Source organism: Acromyrmex echinatior, chromosome 16 (genome assembly GCF_024713525.1).
Source record: "Acromyrmex echinatior isolate Ae372 chromosome 16, ASM2471352v2, whole genome shotgun sequence".
Classification (NCBI taxonomy): Eukaryota; Metazoa; Arthropoda; class Insecta; order Hymenoptera; family Formicidae; genus Acromyrmex; species Acromyrmex echinatior.
In genome coordinates, this window is record NC_141867.1 from 750,139 (window position 1) to 770,030 (window position 19,892).

The 19,892-nt window shown below is 27.3% G+C and overlaps 1 protein-coding gene and 1 long non-coding RNA gene across 2 annotated transcripts; one reads left to right on the forward strand and one right to left on the reverse strand.

Moving 5' to 3' along the window:
- The first annotated feature begins 297 nt into the window (after positions 1-297).
- Positions 298-9,093, forward strand: LOC147907018 (uncharacterized). Its single transcript, XM_087414551.1, has 2 exons — positions 298-1,409; positions 4,216-9,093. Exon 1 carries the CDS (start codon positions 350-352, stop codon positions 695-697), a length of 348 nt encoding a protein of 115 aa, XP_087270677.1. The 5' UTR covers positions 298-349; the 3' UTR covers positions 698-1,409; positions 4,216-9,093.
- Positions 8,943-19,394, reverse strand: LOC147907019 (uncharacterized). Its single transcript, XR_015547740.1, has 2 exons — positions 14,020-19,394; positions 8,943-13,688 (listed from the first exon to the last, which is right to left on the reverse strand). It is a non-coding gene; the product is annotated as an uncharacterized LOC147907019 (long non-coding RNA).
- Positions 19,395-19,892: the final 498 nt, after the last annotated feature.

Here is a 19,892-nt window from a genome sequence, read left to right on the forward strand (position 1 = left end):
ATAATTAAATATATCGAAAACACGTTTCAGGGAAATGACAACAAGTTTTCTCCCTCCTCTTATGAAAAAAGAGATCCTGTAATCCTATGAAAAACCCGATCAAGGATGCCTTGTTTACAGTCGCTTTTATGGTGAATGGCTACGTGTAACTCAACTCATGCTGTGTATGTCCGTGTCTTTGTCGTAATCCCGTAATAAATAAATCCTTCTAGACTAAAGCGTGATCGCCAATCCCTATGGCAAAAGGACGCAATAATTCTGATAAAGTTTTACTGATTCTCTTGTGTGTTTTCTAGAATGCAAGCACTCGCCAGGTGACGCCATCGAATGGTATTATCAGTATCAAACAATGTATCTACGTCTGATGGCGGAAAACCAGTTGACGAAAGAGACAACAACGAGAACAACAGCAACCGAAAATCAAATAAGTGTTTGTCCCGATAATATTGCCACTAAGAAAATTCAAAATGACCAACCATTGATAGAAGTCAGCAGCAACCAGGTAACCGCGAGTAATCGCGATTCCTATTACTATTGTCAACGTTGCGGTAATGCCTACACGAGACCGCATTCGTTAAATAGACATATGAAATTTGAGTGCGGTGTGGAACCACAATTCGAATGTCCTATCTGCCACAAGAAGTCCAAACACAAGCATAATTTGCTGTTACATATGAGAACTCATAAAAAATCTTAGACCATTTGGTGCCATTGAATGTTATGCGAGGAGAATGCACTCTGAAAGTTTTAATAATCTTTGAAAATCTCTCACGCGCATTTCGTAATTCAAATTGAATTTAACGCGCATTTCGTAATTCAAATTGAATTTAACGCGCATTTCGTAATTTCAATTGAATTTAAAATATGCTTACATTAAAAAGTTGAAAATTTTTAGAACTTTCAAATTCTAATTCTTTTTTATTGAATAATTCACAAAAATATTTATGAATACTATGTCTCAAATGAACATTTTTTAGACTTAATATTAATTCTGATTTTGTTAATTCCTTTAGATTTTTAGGAAAAGAAGTACTATAGCGCTCTGCTCGTTTTTGTTATATGTGAACATCATTTTGATTAATTGTAGACAATAAACATTCAGAAAATCCAAATATTAAATATAAACAAATATAGAGTTAACTAACAATTCACAGATATAACTGATATTTTTAGCTGATTTGTATCGATTGTATGAAAGAAAACGGCAAGTTAAACATTGTTAGTAGATTTTCATTTATTGAATTATTTATTTATTAATTGAGGAAAAAATTATATGGTCTAAATATAATATTAAATATTTTATCGTACAAGTAGGTTTGAACTAAGAATATATTTGACGTGTATGTATATAACAAAGTCATCTAAAGTGATGTCACACGAACGAGCGAACAACTGATGGAACAATTTTGGTACGTAATTATGAAGTATCCCAAAGAATAAGATAGGAATAAGACATTAGATAGAAATCACACACATACCCACACAAGATACCTGATGTATCAAAAGGAACATTAACATATCAGTTTAAATAATTTTAATCTCTCAACTGTCAACTTGCAAGAAATAAGTACAAGAAACTCTTATTAACTCATTAAGGACCAAAACAAATTTTTTTTCTCAAAATTTAAAATCCTTTTAATGGCAAGCTATGCCCTTAAGGAACCAACTTTTCACAAATTTTCACCCTGGGATTGGTTAGGCAGGGGAGGAAAGGTGGTCGATTTTGCGACCATTGGTCTAAAACGATAAAAAGTTGATCTATTTTTTTTTTATCGAAAAATCAACCAGCGGTCCTTAATGGGTTAAGAAGAGTTAAGAAAACTCTTGAATTTAACTTGTATTTTAAAACAATAACAAAGTTACCATTAGTAAACGAGATGCCTTTTTAGTTGTTCTAATTAGTTAGGTTTGCGATTTTGCGAATGTAATAATAATTATAATACCTAATTAAATTACTATAATATAATTAACAAATTATTCCATAAATGTAAGATTCAATACCAGTAAGATTATTATTAAAGCCAATAATTTTTATGTACGTAACGTGTTCAAGTTTCAGTTTTTAAATCTTATAGACATACATATAATATATATAATATATATAATATATGTATTATATATGTATATAGTTAAATATTTTAGAAATTATTATATTTTATAAATTACTCTTACATGAGATTTACGTAAACAAATCAATTAATTTTTGTAATTAAAATTTATATAAGTTGTATGTTTGTTAATAGCAGTTTCAGAGCAAATTTTATGTTAATGTTTATAGACTGATCCACTGCCATAATGATTTTCTGTTCAAACAATTTTTGTTGTCCAAGGCAGACTGATTATGAATAATGTTTGAACTTAAATTGTATTTCTGCCATTAAATGTAGTATTAAGTCTATGATGTCTATCATCTATGTTGAGGACTAAATCCGTTGTGTACAGGATGTCTATAGAAAATATGTCAAACGAGAATTTATTTTACTAAATTTACTAAATTTTTTTATTAATTCTACAAATGAAATACGAATACATTTCTTTGAGACGTCTTGTATAACTGCTCATGTATTTCTGGTCTATTTGTCGATAATGAAAAGAATTTACTTGAAAGAATTAAAGTCATTATTTATAATCAGAAATAACTGTGATTGTCGAACGTGCAAAATGCTAATGCAGCTATAACATATTTAATGTATATGAATGAAAAACTATTTGAAAACGTGGGATAATAAAAATGTATGCTGTGTATTTTCACTGCACATGAATGCGACAACAGATAGTGATAAGAACATGCCTATATTTCTAGAACGTAAGAGAGTAAATAGCAGAGAGTGCCAACGAAACGAATAGTCTGAACACATATATATGTATATGCGTATGTATGTATTGTATCTATATATAATAATATATATATAATAATATTATATATATATATATTATATAATAATATTATATAATAATATTATAAATAATAATATATATTATATATACATATATGTACATATACATATGTAATAGTTTATAGGAGAGAGTCTATGACATGCAATGCATGTAATGAGCTCTCTTTGTCAGATATATGATACTTAAAATTTATGTATACACGCGAATATACATATCTTTGCATATATTATGTAACTGCAGCAAAAATAAACACGCATATTTTGATCCAGAATTTGGTTAATATTTAGATATGACCTTGCACACTAATTTCCCTCTTTGCTACATTTTATTATTATTCGATAATTTATGTGTATGAACGTCAATCTTCGAATTTTTTTACGAATTAACCGCTAATGCGTGATTCTTTTGCAAAACATTTTTGGAGTAGTTAACGATAGTTCACAATCGATACTATCAATTATGTGATCATTATAATAGTCTTTTAATATTATTATTATTACTATGCGCATTATATAAATGAGACGTAGGTAATTAAAAATTAAATGCATGCAGCAATAATATCTGTATTAAAAGTAATATCTTAAATCGGAGATGGACAAAATTTGCGATTGTAATATGAAAGAAATATTTAAAATATATATATAAAAACGTGATATTTTTATATTTGAATTCGAATCAAATGTTAAAATGTAACAAACAGATACCGAATTTCTTTCTTAATGAATGCTGGACAAAATAAAAATGTTTAACATAAGCATAAAATATTATAGTCAACAAAACTTGTAAGATATAAATAAAAGATATACTTAAGTCGAGAATTCTGATGATCGTTTGTCTATCCCCGATATAGATATAATATTAAACTTATTTATTTTAGAGATACATTTTTGTTGTAAAAATGCAGTACGTAGCATAATACAGATTATCACACAAAAGTATCAATGGCAATAATAAATAAATAACATTCATAAAGAACATTTATAGAAAATGTATATAATTTAGAAAAAAAAACAGACGTCGCGACGCAGAACCAAGCGTATGTATGCAAACGGAATGAAATTCTATTTGTCAAAAAGAGAAATCTGTGTGTGATAATCGCCCTGACTTGCGGCATGACTCGCTATATGCACATTCGGTGTTTTTGTTGCGTTATTTAGCCGCCTAATGCTTCTCTAGTTTGCATACGTTGACTCGCGAGAGTGAACGAGCGAGAGAGAGAGAGAGAGAGAGAGAGAGAGAGAGAGAGAGAGAAAGAGAGAAAGGGGGGGGAGAGATTACATATATATCTTATTGTATCCTTTCCGACGAATGTTACAGTTTGGAAGAGATTGAAGGATGCGGAGGACGGACCACCATTTCTTTGTCCGAAATGCGGCCGCACTTATTCGCACAAGTGTAACTTGACGAGGCATTTACGCCTCGAATGCGGCGTCGGACCCAGATTTCAGTGCGGAAATTGCAAGAAGCGATTCAAGCATCGTCATCACCTGCGGGATCACCAGAGAATCCATCTCTACGCAAATTGTGGCTATGAGCAAAACTGAAACGTCATTCTCTCAATTAAAAATCGCTTCCACCTCCAGTTCCTTATTGGTTTCTTTACTTGTTTGTTTATCGAATTATTTATTTACCAGTTAATCGATGCAATCTGTGATCCTTTGAGTACCAAAAAGTACTGAAAGCAATTATTTTTCATACTTCTACACTGTAAGTATGTCTAATGGAATAATGCAATTTTAAAACGTTATTTACAACTCTTCGAATACAATTAATTTTATTAGACGTGTACAGTCGTTATGTGTAAAAGGATTTGGATATAAGCGAATTGCTGCTAAATCAAGATTTTGCAGTATTAGCAGGATTAAACTTCGTATAGTATTATATCTAATATTATTCTGTAAAGCGACATTATTAAGCTATTGTCGACAGAGAAATCTAATCTCTCGAATTCAAAGTACCTAAACTCTATTGCGAGATTCACTAAAAACGTTGATCTGTTAGAAATATAAATGCACAGCCGATTTAAGAAATACCATATAGATAACAAACACTAACAGTGCAAAAAAACAAGCGTCATTAAAATTATTTCGGAATACACGGCATGTATACTTAGATATCACTCTTAAAATTAATGATGACTAGTTTAGTGTATAGTGAAATCATAACTTTTTGAGAACATCAAAGGTATTGTGGAACATTTAACACAGATGTTAATGAAGTATAACTTCGGGATTATTGTATTTTCAATGTTGCGTGACGCGTGTTATTGTCAAACTTCGTGCCAAAAGAAGACAGTAGTAATTTATAGCGGGTTTTATACGATGTTGCATAGTATCCAGATGCTCGGATACAAATACTCATCGTGTAATAGCCATATTTAAATACAATCCAAAGACAACAAGAAAGTCATATTAATTAATCATAAAAGAATGATAATTTCAGTCAATAATCAGTCAATATGACATCAAATTGAGATTATTTTAACTTTTTTGTTCTCTTTGGAAAGTGTCCAATATAACAACGAGCTGATGTATCCATAAATTTAGATACTTAAGATACTTATCGAACCGAGTGTATATAAAAACAGATGGCCATAATTAAATCCATCTCAATTTTTGAGAGGAAAAACTCTATGTAATAATTAAACGTGGAGAAAATGGTCTATTATGAAAATAGAAAAACAAAATTTTTTGGAAAAAATATATGGAAACGAAATTGTAAGATAATTTGAATTTGCTTCTATTATTTCTTGCTAAAAAATATTTTACTAATTTTGCATTTAATTCAGAAACTCTTCTGCTGAATAGATTTTTGGCAATATTACATTAATTATTTTTTAAATCTTCTTATTTTATAATTAATTATAAGTTGTAATTAATAAGTTGTAAAAAAAAAAAGTCATAATTAATTATAACTTATAATTAATAATAAATTAAATATTACTTTGATACTTTTACTGTTATTTTTATTTTACTGTTATTTTTGCATAATGAGCAGTTTGTCTCTATTTTTATTCTATTAACGAATTAAAAAACGTACAAAAAGAATAAAAATGCAGGGCTCGGTAAAACTGATACAATTTTTTTTTAATAAAAAATATAAAATAGTTTCAAAAACTTATTTAAAATCATAGAAGTCGATAAAATAATTAAAATAATTTATTTAAAATAAAAAATATAAAATAAGTTCCAAAAACTTATTAAAAATATTAAATAAAAATAGATCAGAAGAAATTATTTAATATAATAAGTATTAAAAAAACTTTTTTATTTTTTTCTATTTAATATATATATATTTTAAATAAATAATTTGAAGTATGACCAAGCCCTGTCAAAATTCTATTGTGCTTTTCCATGAATTTTATACATACTCTAATGGGCCAGATCAATCGATACAGAAAGTACATCATATTAGAAAGCGATTGCAAATACCTCTTGATCGTGCCAAATATACGCTTTAGTCCTTACTTTGAGATTTCGAGTATTATAGTTTTTCAATAAAATAAGTGAAATACACGATATATATAAATACATGTGTGTGTATGTGTGTGTGTGTGTGTGTTTTGTGTGTGCGTAACATGTTCAGAATAATCTTAAAGACTTATCTAGCTTTGAATTAGATATTCTCGGATGATTAAAATTATATGCTTTATGTGGTTGCTTAGTGGCTAATTATCTCGATGTTATCAAAAATTAAGGAAAAAATTGAAAAAACTTTAGGAAACTACAACTTTTAATTGAAACTATAGGAAGGTAATTCTCAAGCATTTTTAAATGCTTTTTCAATCAAGAATGATATTTGAATAATTTCTACATAGTATAATACGACGATCCTTGATATATTATAAAATAGTATATCAAGCTAACAAGAAATATTTACTGTTAAATATTTATGATGCATCTCTTAAATTATATGTTATTATGAACTGAAATTACTTGTTGTAATATAATATATACCAACACGCGGTTGTAATAAGCGACCAACACTTCCTATTTTCAAGACGTACAACATATAGTATAATAATCGTTATCTCTTGACCAATATATTCTTGATATTTTGCAGTTTGCTTAATTTGCAGGCAATTTCCTATATTCATATAATCCTAAATTATATATTTTAACATTTGTTTAAATGTTAAATTTTGTTTATATGTGATTAAAGATAATCCATTTTTTAAGAATAAATATAGATGAGATTAACAAAATTTATTAAACATTATTTACAATACATACAAAATTCAATTTAGTAATATAAAATTTTATTATTTTTTAATTTATTTCTTGTGAACAGATTACACATAGTTGAAAATTACGATCTTAAAACTCGATTTTCTAAAAGGAAATCGATTGTTATCGCAAATGTAATCTATATTGCATCCCTGATATATTTGTTGTTTTTTAGAATTAAGTTAAAGCAAAAGAGTCTTTTGTATTCATTACACAAATAGTTTATATACAAATGTGCATGTAACTTATGAATTACATCTCAATTTTCCTAATTATGAAATTATATAACGATATGTTAATATTTTTCTGAAATTTCTTGATTTGTAATTAAAAAAAATTTTTAAATCCAAAAAATTTTAAAACTTGCAAACTATATTTAATATTTTTATTTAACTTTTTAAAATTTGTTGTTATCAGTATAATAATGCTAATTAATTTATTGATATTTTCTCTTTCAAGCAGTGATTTTCTAAAGTTAAATTCACACATGTTTTATATGTAAATATCACGAAAAATTATTTAAAAATTTTGCACTGCTAAATAAATTGGTTTTAATAATAAAAAATGAATAATTAACAAATGAGAGTAAACAACTGCACGGTCATAGGTGCGCTTAATAATAACAACGTATTTAAATTATCGTTACATATGTGTGAGAGATATAATTTCTATATCTGGACTTCAACAGATGTTTAGCCATCTTCAACAATTAACATACCAAATTCGAATAATTAGAAATAATTAGAAATTTAAATATATTGTCATAATTAATCATATCTGTAACAACACAGTTGTTTACTCTTACTTGCGCTTTAATTATTTATTTTTTGATTATTTGAATATCGAGAATCCTAAACTAGTAATTAATCTTTTTTTAATATTTAATTTATAATTAAAAATTGCTTTAAGAATATAAAAATATAGCAAATATATACTATTTTAGTTATTGCGAATATTTACTTTGTTGTAATAAAAATATATAGAATTTGCAATATTTAGACGGCAGATATAATAAATGAGTTACATGTAATATATTATAACTGATAATTGGATATATTTGTGCAAGAAAAGAAATTATTCAGATAGCACTAAAAGAATTTAGTTGTATGCCAATTCTGAGTTCAGCAAAAAAATTTCTTTCAGAACTCAGGATGCCACGGAAAATAAATTTTAAAATTCCCTGACTTTTCCAGGTTTCTAGATGAGAAAGGTAAATTTTCCAATGTAAAATATATAAATTATAATATAATACATTTAAAGAGTTGTAGGAAATCTAGCATGTATTATTAAAAATAATGCAAAAAATAACGTAGTATATTAAAATTTTGCAAATTCGAGCCAATAAAAAATAAATTAGTACTGGAAAAAAATGCAGTTACGAAAAAGGATGATCAAATAAAAATATTGAATAAAATACAAATTTTAATTATTTTAAAATCATTTTAAGAGAGTGCAATTTTGAACGTATTTCACTATAAATGCAGATATAATATTAAAAAATTATAATAATTATTAATTATTTGACTTTTTTACACTTTCCCCTGACTTTTCCCGGTTTTCCATGACTAATTTCAATTTCCTTGACTTTTCCAGGTTTATGGCAATCCTGAGAAATATTCAGAAAAAGAATTTTTTTGTGTCCGAAAATGAATTCTAAATTCATTATATAATAACTGTGAAATGAATTCTGTTTGAATTCTTTTGAAATCACTGTGCTATCTGGATAATTTCCTTTCATAAATCATGAATATAAAAATATCAAGAAAGATCTCTCAAAATTGATGAATAAAAAAATTATCTTGTACAACTACGGCCAATTTGTTTTACTTATGCATCGACAAAATGTTGATTAACGAGATCAGAAGAAATTATCAGTCCATGTAAATGAGGAAACTCATACGCTACAAAATACGAGAGAAATTCACAGAAGCATGTAAGAAATAAATTTACTTTTTATGAACAATTATAATTACATAGCCTTGTCAATTCGTCATCTTTGAATCCACCCACGACGGATTTCAGTCGAATCTCTTCAAGTTCATCCAGGTTGGTATTAATACATGTAACACATAGTGTTTATCCCTACCTATTCATACTTATTGTCCCTACCTATATAGTCTCTATCTATCCATACTTATCCTGCCTACCCGTATTTTCATTTATTTGTGACTATTTGCCTATCTCCACCCGTGTATTCCTATCTACATTACTTCATAAATGTGTAATAACACTGCGAATATAATACGCTAATGGCTGCATTCAGCAGAGAAAGCAGCTTTGCAAAAGTTGTAAAATTCTTTAATACAATTGATTCTTGCTTTTGTTTCCTTATAAATTTAAATATATAAATCATATTGAAGAATTTTACAACAGTTGCAAAGCTTTCTCTACTGAATTCAACTGAATTCAGCATGCCTAACCATGTCTTATTGCGTACTGATAAATTCAGCGGGTTAATCTAATCGCGATCATATATTAAGTAAAACAATAAAAATAATAATAATTAAAATGGACTTTTAATCTTTAAAATACAAAAGAATTAACAGATAATAAGGCTAATGAGAATCAGCGCGGATAATTAAGCGCAAGTTTCATAGATTTAAAAAAATCTACAAAACTTGCTTGATTATTCGCAATGGTTTTCATTAGCCTTGTTGTTTATTGGTCATTTTTCTATTTTAAATAAAGCAATAATTTAAAAAATATAAAAACTCGCAATTTGCGAGCAAGTTACCCTCCCGAAATCAGTTTATTTTTAATATTCTTTAAAAACAAATTGATGTTAAACACCAATCTACTTCGTATACATCCTCTTCTTTCTTCTGGCCAGATTGCACTCACCTTTAATTGCTACTGGCCAATATTCTGACTTCATATGCCAGAAATCGACAATAAGGAGAAATATTCCTTTTTGCTGCAAACATTGCCGGCAATAGGCATAAGATTTTACACTTTTATATGATGCGCGAACGCGTCGCGAATGGGCCATCATATTAATGAAATTAATTAATTAATTAATAGTAATAATAATGATTCCATTAAGATACGAATAAATTTCACGTTTATTAAAAATTAAAAATACAAATATTCGACTAAAATAAATCTAAATTTAAAAAAATCTTTATGTCAACAACGTTTCGATTTCAAGAGTCTCAAATATTATAAAATTAGATTAAATTTCTTAATAAAAACTTTATAATATAAACAACAAAATTTAATTTAAAAATTAACTGAAAATTACTAAATCGATTATCATCTGATAAAATTCAAAGCCCATGTACGTATTTTCAATGATTCGAACGATTCGTTGCTGAATTTCATCTCAAAGCATGCGAAGATGAAAAATTCAGATGAATGATGCAAGATCCGAAAGGGATAATTTTCCCACACACGCACACAGAAAAACATGCAAGTAATAAGTACTCTGCAAGTAATAATAATTTATTTCAAGTATTTCATATATCAGCAAATCTATTGTAATTTCATCAGAAGCATTAAATTTATTCAAAATATATCCTGAATTCTAACAAATTTAATATTTCAATCAAGTTTATTAAATTAAAACAAATTGGATATATTCATTATGAAAAGTTCGTTTCTTCGATTAATTTTATATTCTTTAAAAAAAAAATTTTTTTGTTTTGAGTACATGATAATGAGTTTTTCTAAAACTTTGTAATATTTTAAGATTATTATTAAGAAAATATTCTTAAGAGAAAGAAAATAAATTGAATAATTTCGTTTCTTAGCAATACAGGGTTATCACAGAAAATAAATTTTAAAATTCCCTGACTTTTCCAGGTTTTACAGATAAAAATGGGAAATTTCCATGACCAATATAAAATATGTAAAAATTTTAACATAATAAAAAATGTAAAAAATTGTAATATTCAACGATTATAAAAAAGCTTATATTATTAAAAATAGCGATCAAATAAAATTACTGAATAAAATAAAAATTTTACTTTTTTTAAATTTTTTTTTTTAATTTTTTAATTTTTAAAAGTGCATGAGTTTTCTTAAAGTGAATGTATTTGACTAAACATCAGATATAATATTTAAAAAATTATAAAAATTATTTGAAATAAGAACAGTTTAAGAGAATTGTGAACAAAGTTCAAAATTCTAGTCACTTTTATATTTTCCCTGACTTTTCCCGATCTTCCATGACTAATTTCAATTTCCCTGACTTTTCCAAATTTTTCCGGTTTTCTAAATCTGTGGCAATCATACAGTAAATTGATATTTTTCTGTATGCATTGATAAACATATATCTTTGTATTTTGAATATATATCTTGAATTATTAGAATCATTTTTGTGTTTATTACTTCAAAATTAAATATTTTAAGTGACGCAAAATTTTAAACCCGATTTTAAAATAATTATAAGATAAAATTCTTCTATTTTTTGACAAAATATATTGGATCTTACATCATGTTACTATTTTAACTGGTATAAAATCCAGTTACTACATATGGATAAATTATAAAAGTTTAGGCTAAAGTCGGTGCATTAAGATAAATAGCAAAAATTAATAATCGTAAAATCGTATTTTATAAAAAAGAAAGATCAAAAAACCGTATAGCATAAGCGTTATATTATAATATTTTTTATTTCTTTAGTAACTTGTAAATCAAATCAATGTAAAATAATTAAAAGAATATCTTAGAAAATAATATGTATATTTATGTTGCTTTTCTGTGCACTAACTTATATATAAAATTTAATCCTGAACGAATATTTGAATAGATAGAATAGATAGGATAGATAGAAAAAAATAATAAAATAATACTTCTTGGTAAAAAAATTTTCATATATTAATACATTGAGAAAAAATATTCTAAATTTCAATAAATATTCATTTGAATAGCAACTATATATTTAAACATAAAAATATACAATATTTATTTGGTACAAAAAACATTAATTTGATTTAACAATTACTTCTTTTTTTATAAATACTTATTTAGTAAGTAAAGTTTAGTTGGCAATACTCAAATAAATATTTATTTAAATTTAGGCCATTTTTTTCTCAGTGTATGTACAAATATGTATAAACATACATAAATATTTATAAATACGTATAATACATATATGAATTTGAACATTATTCGTTTCAGAAAAAAACAAGTTTGAAAAAATAAAAAAAAATTGCTTATAATTATGCACAATTTTATGTAAAATTATACATAAGTAATTTTTTATATTTCTTCAAACTTGATTTTCTCTAAAATAAATAGTGTGAAAATTATCCTTTTAATTATTTTTAACATTTTCACATTACTATTATTATATCTACTATACTAAAAAATAATTTTACAAAAAAAAAGAGGGATGTATGAACATGTATGGGCATATTTCATATAAAATTATATATATTTATGAATATTTACGATTATTTATACATATTTATATATATTCATCCATGAAAAATTTGTTACTATATTGTAACAAACATTTCTATTTATGATAGATAATTCAATTTACTCTAATTACTTTCTATGTATGAAGATACTTTTAAAATGCGTTTTGTCAAAAATTTATAATTTTCAGAAAACGAGAAACAAAAAAACTGCGCACACAAGAAAATTATGCAAAATTTACAAAAAATAACAATATACTAATTAGTAGAATGTGAAATATTAAACAAAATTGCTAAACAATTGTTAAAAATGTTAAACAAATGTTCTTTGTTTCTCTCTAGTCTAAAAAACATAATGCACTTCGAAATATTTATGTTTTGTCAGCATATAAATTAACTCTGAAAAAATGCTTTCTGAATATTTCAGAGTAACTTTTAATATGAATCTTTCAACACTGAATACTACGCCATCTCTAACTAAAAAAAATTAAATTCTGGACATTTTGCATTTTGGAATTTTTGCATTCTGCTCTTCATATATTCTTTATATTTTTTAATTTCATATATTTCACATATTTAGAAAATACGAATATTTCATTATCTTTATTTTTACTTTCAAATGTATTAAGATGTAATATTTTAGTGTAAAAATAAAAATGTAAAACATTTTTAAAAAACCCATCGAATCAGTCTATTTATATCATTGTTTTGAGATTGCATTACTTAGTATTAAATTAAGTTTGAATTATTTATAATTATTATCATAGCATTCATATTAACGTATGAATTTACAAAATTTTAATAATTTTCTTAAATTAAACAGTTTTATTCTGTTGTTTTAGTTAAATTAATGAAAGATTGAATAAGAGCATGACTTATAAAAATGATTAAAAATAATTCAAACTGGGTGTAACGTGAAATTGTAAATTTTACAGTGCATGCACAATAAATTCTATAACGAAGAGGCATTCAGGATTAAGTTTATCCTAATCTATTATAACTTATCCATTTCAAAGTAACAGATGTGTGGAATGCTGTACATACATTTATCAATATATTTTTATTAAATTGCATATATGCATCTGGATATATAGTGCATTAATGAAATTATCACACATCCGTTACCTCATAAAAATATAAATTCATTACTCATCACCTGATGCACAATGGCAGAGTTTATATCAGCAATGTCGTTACGATTCTGTAACAAAAGAATATAAAATCCAAAATAGAACAAAGTAAAAAAATCAACCAATATTTTTAGAAATATTTACTAAATGCAAAATCCTCTTGAAAATAATCATATAAATTTGAAAATACATAATTTCTATAAACATTGAATTTTTTAATTCATCATTCAGTTATATTTATAAAAATAATTATACATTTTCTTAAAAATATGTGTATTTACAAAATTTCAAAATAATTTTAAAATAATCCTTTTTTTTCAATTATCATTTTTCAATAATTATTAAAATAAAACGACTCAAGATTAAACAGAAGATTTCTAATAAGCAAAAAATGATATTTACCGCAAGGTTGCTCCGCTGATGCCCGATGTCTCTCTCAGGCCTCCTCCTCCTCTCAGAATTGGGTTGACATCCTCTCGCACAGGACACTCGCGTAACACTCGCGAATAATATACTATAAACGCGCGTGGACTATTCATTTATAAAGTCTTTCGCGCGACACTGCGGCATTCCACGTTTACAAAACCCATGATAAGATTACTATTTCGATCGGTGGAATTAACACCATACGTCGACGAGTACTTGCGAAACACGCGATGAATGCCGAACAAGGGTTAAACCCCATACGAAAGAAGACGAAATCGATCGTATCGAGTCCGTCACCTCTGTTTTACGCAAAATCACGTTTAAAATTGACTCAGAAATACGCCCTAACTGCTAGTTCTAGTGGGACACAAGTGGTGCTGTACCTCGAGCGATTCCAAGAGACTGGTAGACGTGACGAGCTCCTCTAATAAGGGTAAAGTTGGTACCATCACCGATTGTCTAACAATCTAGACAATTCAGGAATGGGATCCAACCCCTCGGCACGAAGCTAGTTTTTTTTAAAAAAACTACTAGAGCTAGGCTCTGACCAAGTCAGATTAAACGCGATTTAGGCTGATAGATAATGACAGAGAAATGAGCGCCCTGACCAGAGTTATACAACTCCTTTTTGGACGACTCACCAAGGCGGAATTCTATAACTCGTTATGCAATCGTTATGTGCTCATAACGACTGCATAACTCGAGTTATCGAATACAGGCCCAGAGAAGAATCCGAGTCGATCGATCGTTTCTTACCGCTAAGGGCCGAACTGTTGGCCGACAGACAGAGCGCGTCCTCAATTAGCCGACAGCAACAGTAGTTGCTAAACCGCGCAAACACAGCACCACGAAGTGCGTGACATTACGCGGCCGACATCACCTCGTGCCCGGGCACTTGGCGTGAGAGCGTTGCAGTGACCGTGACCACTTAAGCAACGTCCCAAAGAGAGTTCCGCTTTCTTGTCGAAACGTCGCAGATATGATTTCATCGCCGAAATAGAATTCAATCGAATGGGTTTTATTAAAAGTCCATTAGTCCGATAACTTTAACGGCACTCCCGAAGCAAACGCGCGACGCGACGAACCGGCTGCGGTTCGTTCATTTTCATTAAATCGGCGGACGAGGGTACGTTAGCTTCCCCATCGTTGGATTTTTATATGAAGAGAACGATTTTGCTCAATATCTAAAAATTTATCTAGACATATCATTCAGATAGATACGAAAATTTTTAGATACTTGAGAAAGACCATTCTTTTCGTATATATCCTCCGGGTACTAAGCCCTCTCACCACGTCAAGGTGTACCCGTGAGGGGGAAGATATCATTTAAAAAATGTAATATACAGCTGTTATCTATATTACTATGCAATTATCGGTTGACTTTTATAAATGAATATCAAACACATGTCAATTCGTCGCCATTGCGAAATAAATTCAGGATAAAAGGGCTGAATCTCTTATTCGATGTGTCTGTAAGTTAGTAATTAGAGTCAATGGAATGAACTAGAGATTAATAGAAAAGAAAAATATTTCTTTTATTACCGACAAACTGTTTCAATGTTACATTCAATTTTTTATCATATCACGAAAAATACAGGAAAACGAAAAATTAATTAAATTATTAATTAAGCAAATTATTAATAGATTCTGTCGGTTTTTGCTTTATCAACGATCTACTAAATCAACTAAATATTTATTTAATGTAAATATATATATTTATTTGATACAAGAAATGTTAATTTGATTAACAATTTTTTTTTTACTAAACAAATATTTTTTACTGTAAGTAAACGTTTAGTTGGCAGTATTGAACTGAATATTTATTAAAACTGATCATATTTTTTTCTCAATGTAGATATAAAAGTAATTATAACTTAGTATACTATTAACTGTAACTTAGCTATAATTAATTAATTTAATAGTTACTTTTATAATTGAGGAGATGGGCGCAATAAAGGTCTAATTACAAAATCTTGATATTAATAAAAATTAAAATAATTTGCTATTTTTTTATTATACATAAATGGGTATATATTAAATGAATTTATGTAATGTCTTTAAGAAGTTACATGTCACAATATTTTTCTATTATGATCAATAATACATAAAAAAGATAATTGCCAGAAAAAGGGCCTAAATAGAATTGTGACTTTATTCCGCTCATCCCCTCAATTACTGTATACATTTTTCAAATTTATTATATATAAAAATTCAGAAATTAAAAAAATATTTATTAAACCAAAGTTATCTTCAATAATTATATAATAACCATAATTATATAATTTTTTAAATATATAATTTTTATAAGAATCGAATTTTATAAATTCACCATTCAGTTAGACATTTATAAAAATAATTATACATTTTCTAAAAAAGATCGTAAAAATACATACTTATAAAATTTCAAAATAATTTAAAAGTAATCCTTTTTTCTTATTATCATTTTTCAAAATCATTCTAAAACAAAACGACTAAAAAATGAACAAAAGAAAAATATTGATTTCATATAAGCAAAATATGATATTTACCGCAAGGTTGCTCCGCCGGTGCTCGATGTCTCTCCCAGACTTCCTTCTCCTCTCAGAATTCGATTGACATCCTCTCGCACAGGACACTCGCGTAAAATATTCGCGAATAATACACTATAATCGCGCGTGGACTATAACTTGAGTCCGATAACTTGAACGGCACTCCCGAAAACGCGCGACGCGACGAACCGACTGCGGTTCGTTTATTTTCAATTAAATCGGCGACGAGGTACGTTAGCTTCCCCATTGAATTTTTACACGAAGAGAACGATTTTACTCAATATCTAAAAACTTATCTAGACATATCATTAGATAGATCCGAAAATTTTTAGATACTTGAAGAAAATCATTTTTTTCATGTATATATTCTCCGGATGAGCTCTCTCACTACATCAAGGTGTACCCGTGAGAGAGAAAATATCATCTGAAAAATGTAATATACAGCTATTATTTATATTACTATACAATTATTGATTATCTTTCAAAAATGAACATTAAACACACGTTAATTCATCATTGCGAAATAAATTCAGAGTGGATAAAAGGGCTAAATCTCTTATTACGTCTATAAGATATAACTAGAGTTAATGGCTATAGAGAGTAATCAAAAAAAGGAATATTTCTTTTATTATACCAATAAACAATTTCAATTTTTTATCATATCACGAAAAATGCAGCAGAATGAAAAATTAATTAACATATTAATTGTCAAATTACATTAATTATGAAAATAGGAATCGCATAAATTGCATGAGAGTATTAATATAGCTTTTTTATGACTCGGGTAATACCGTTCGAAGAATAATCGAGAGTTATACTCAAGAGAGACAAAAATGTTACGTTTAATAAAAATAATTGTCGTCCGTAATTATCGCGAAATAGTAATAAATTCTGTTTTTCCATCGCGTTTTGATTTCATATGAATGAACCGTACAAAATGTGTGTTCCGTGATATATGATTGTTATCTCGATTCTTTTACGAATAATTAATCGTGCGAGCTAATAATCTGTGAGTATTCATAAAGTATAATATTTCATATTATCTAGCATTTGTCGCGATCACGTTTCACAACAAAAAGAAATACGAAGAAGAGCGGCACGCGACACGGCTACCTGCCTATACGAGCCTCGGTAATGAAATTACTGCGCGATAACTTCGCATAAACGTGACGCGCCACCCGCCCCTTCACACCAAACAGTCTCGAAGGTCACGCGCCGATCATCTAGCTGCCGAAATATTAACGAATATTACAAAATCAGTTAATTATTAATCTAGTCGGTACATTTTTAAAATTCATCTTCGATGAGTAGGCTTTGTTGCAGTGACATATTTGATATACAATTATATATAATTATATACATATATAAATATTTCCATATATGTAACATTTTTTCCCGGAAATGCTATATTTGTACTCATTATTATATTCAATCCAAATTGTATTATAATTTAAAAAAGATGTTTGCATTTATCTTTATTTAAAAAATATAGAACTTATTATTCATTTTTATTTAATTATAAATCATCGGAGAATAAAAATTGAGATATAATGTTGGGAAAAACGGTTAAGTCAAAACAGTTAAGTGAATAATTATGTAAAAAAACCTTTTTATACGAAAAATTATATATATAGGAAAAATTTGAAATTATAAAATAAATACCAAATTCTTCAATGTATGACAATATAATTACCGTACACATTAAACGACTCGTGGTACTAAAACTAAACTGCTGAATTCTGAGAAAATCGAATAAGAAATATAATATAATATAAGAATTTATTTCATTTTAATTCCGCGACGAAATACTAATTGGAATTTATTTCACATAATATAAAGTCAAATTATTGATTTATATTGATATACGGGACTCGGTCATATTTAAAATATATATTTTTAATAAAAAAGATAAAAGAGTTACTTTGAAACAATCTTATTTCTTGATTCATCAATTAGCGTTCGTAGATATCATATCATCCGTCGCGAACCGAAAATTAATGCGACACCTGGAGCGATTCGTAAAGCACGTCCGTCTCCCTTTAAGCTCGCCGAGCGAATACCAAAGTGATGACGTAGTCAACCACCGTGCCACGCGCCAGATGGCACGCTCCCCTCCCCTACCACATGCTGTTCGCTGCGCGTCGTTTAGATGTTCAACTGTTGCGAAAAATATTTACGGTTTACTCAATTATTCGTATTTTATATGATTCGTATTTTTATATGATTTTAACAAACAGATATCGTCGTATATTTCGCGCTTTGCTTTGTAGCATCTCTGATACTTGTTCAATTCCATATTATCCTTGCAGGATTCTTTTAAACATAATTAATAATTATTCGCATGAGATGTTTTTGACATTCTAATATTATGTCTCAATTTTATTGCACGATTTTTGCTTTATTTCTTCAATTGTGGCTTTGTTACTTTTGAATTGTTTAATTCTGTCATGTCTTATTCCGCATTTTTAACCCGGGAAAAGTGTAATAGGTAGTGTAAATTATATTTAAATTATATATCATTAAATAAATACCCGGAAAAAAATATTTCATATATTATTATATATAATTACGTAAAAAAATCGACATATTTGATATAAAATTATATATAATTACTTTATTACATTAAATGATTCGCGTCGTTAAAACTAAATTATTGACTTCTAAGAAAATCGATATTAAAAATTATTTCATTAATTCCGCGACGAAATACTAATTGGATTTTACTTTATTTCACATAATATAAAGTCAAATTATCAATATATTAATATACGGAGCTCGGTCGTATTTAAAAAAATAAAGATATTTAAAATATATATTTTTAATACAAAAGATAAAAGAAAAATTCATTGCTTTAAATAACTTCTTCCAACCTATTTCTTAATTATATTTTAAATAAGTTTCCAAAATTTATTTTTTATTATTTTATTATTTTTTCTAAATAAGTATCATATCATATCATCTCATGAATATCTTAGTTTAATTGTTACATTAAGCGATTATTAGTTTGTAATATTGAGGAAAAAATATACATATATATATGGATTTTTATTATACATATATATATGGATTTTATATATAATTATATATACAATTATATGTAAAACATTTTTTCCCGGGAACTTTATGTTATACAAAATTCGCGTAATATATACAATTTAATATTTTTAACAAAGGATTGATGCCTTGCTGTTTTTGTTTTCTTTATTACTATTGAATTACTGAATTTTATCGATTCGTACGTGTTATTTTTCATTCTTAATCCAAAAAAAGATAACAGGTAAATTATATTCAAATTCACAATGCGTTACTTTTGTTGAATTC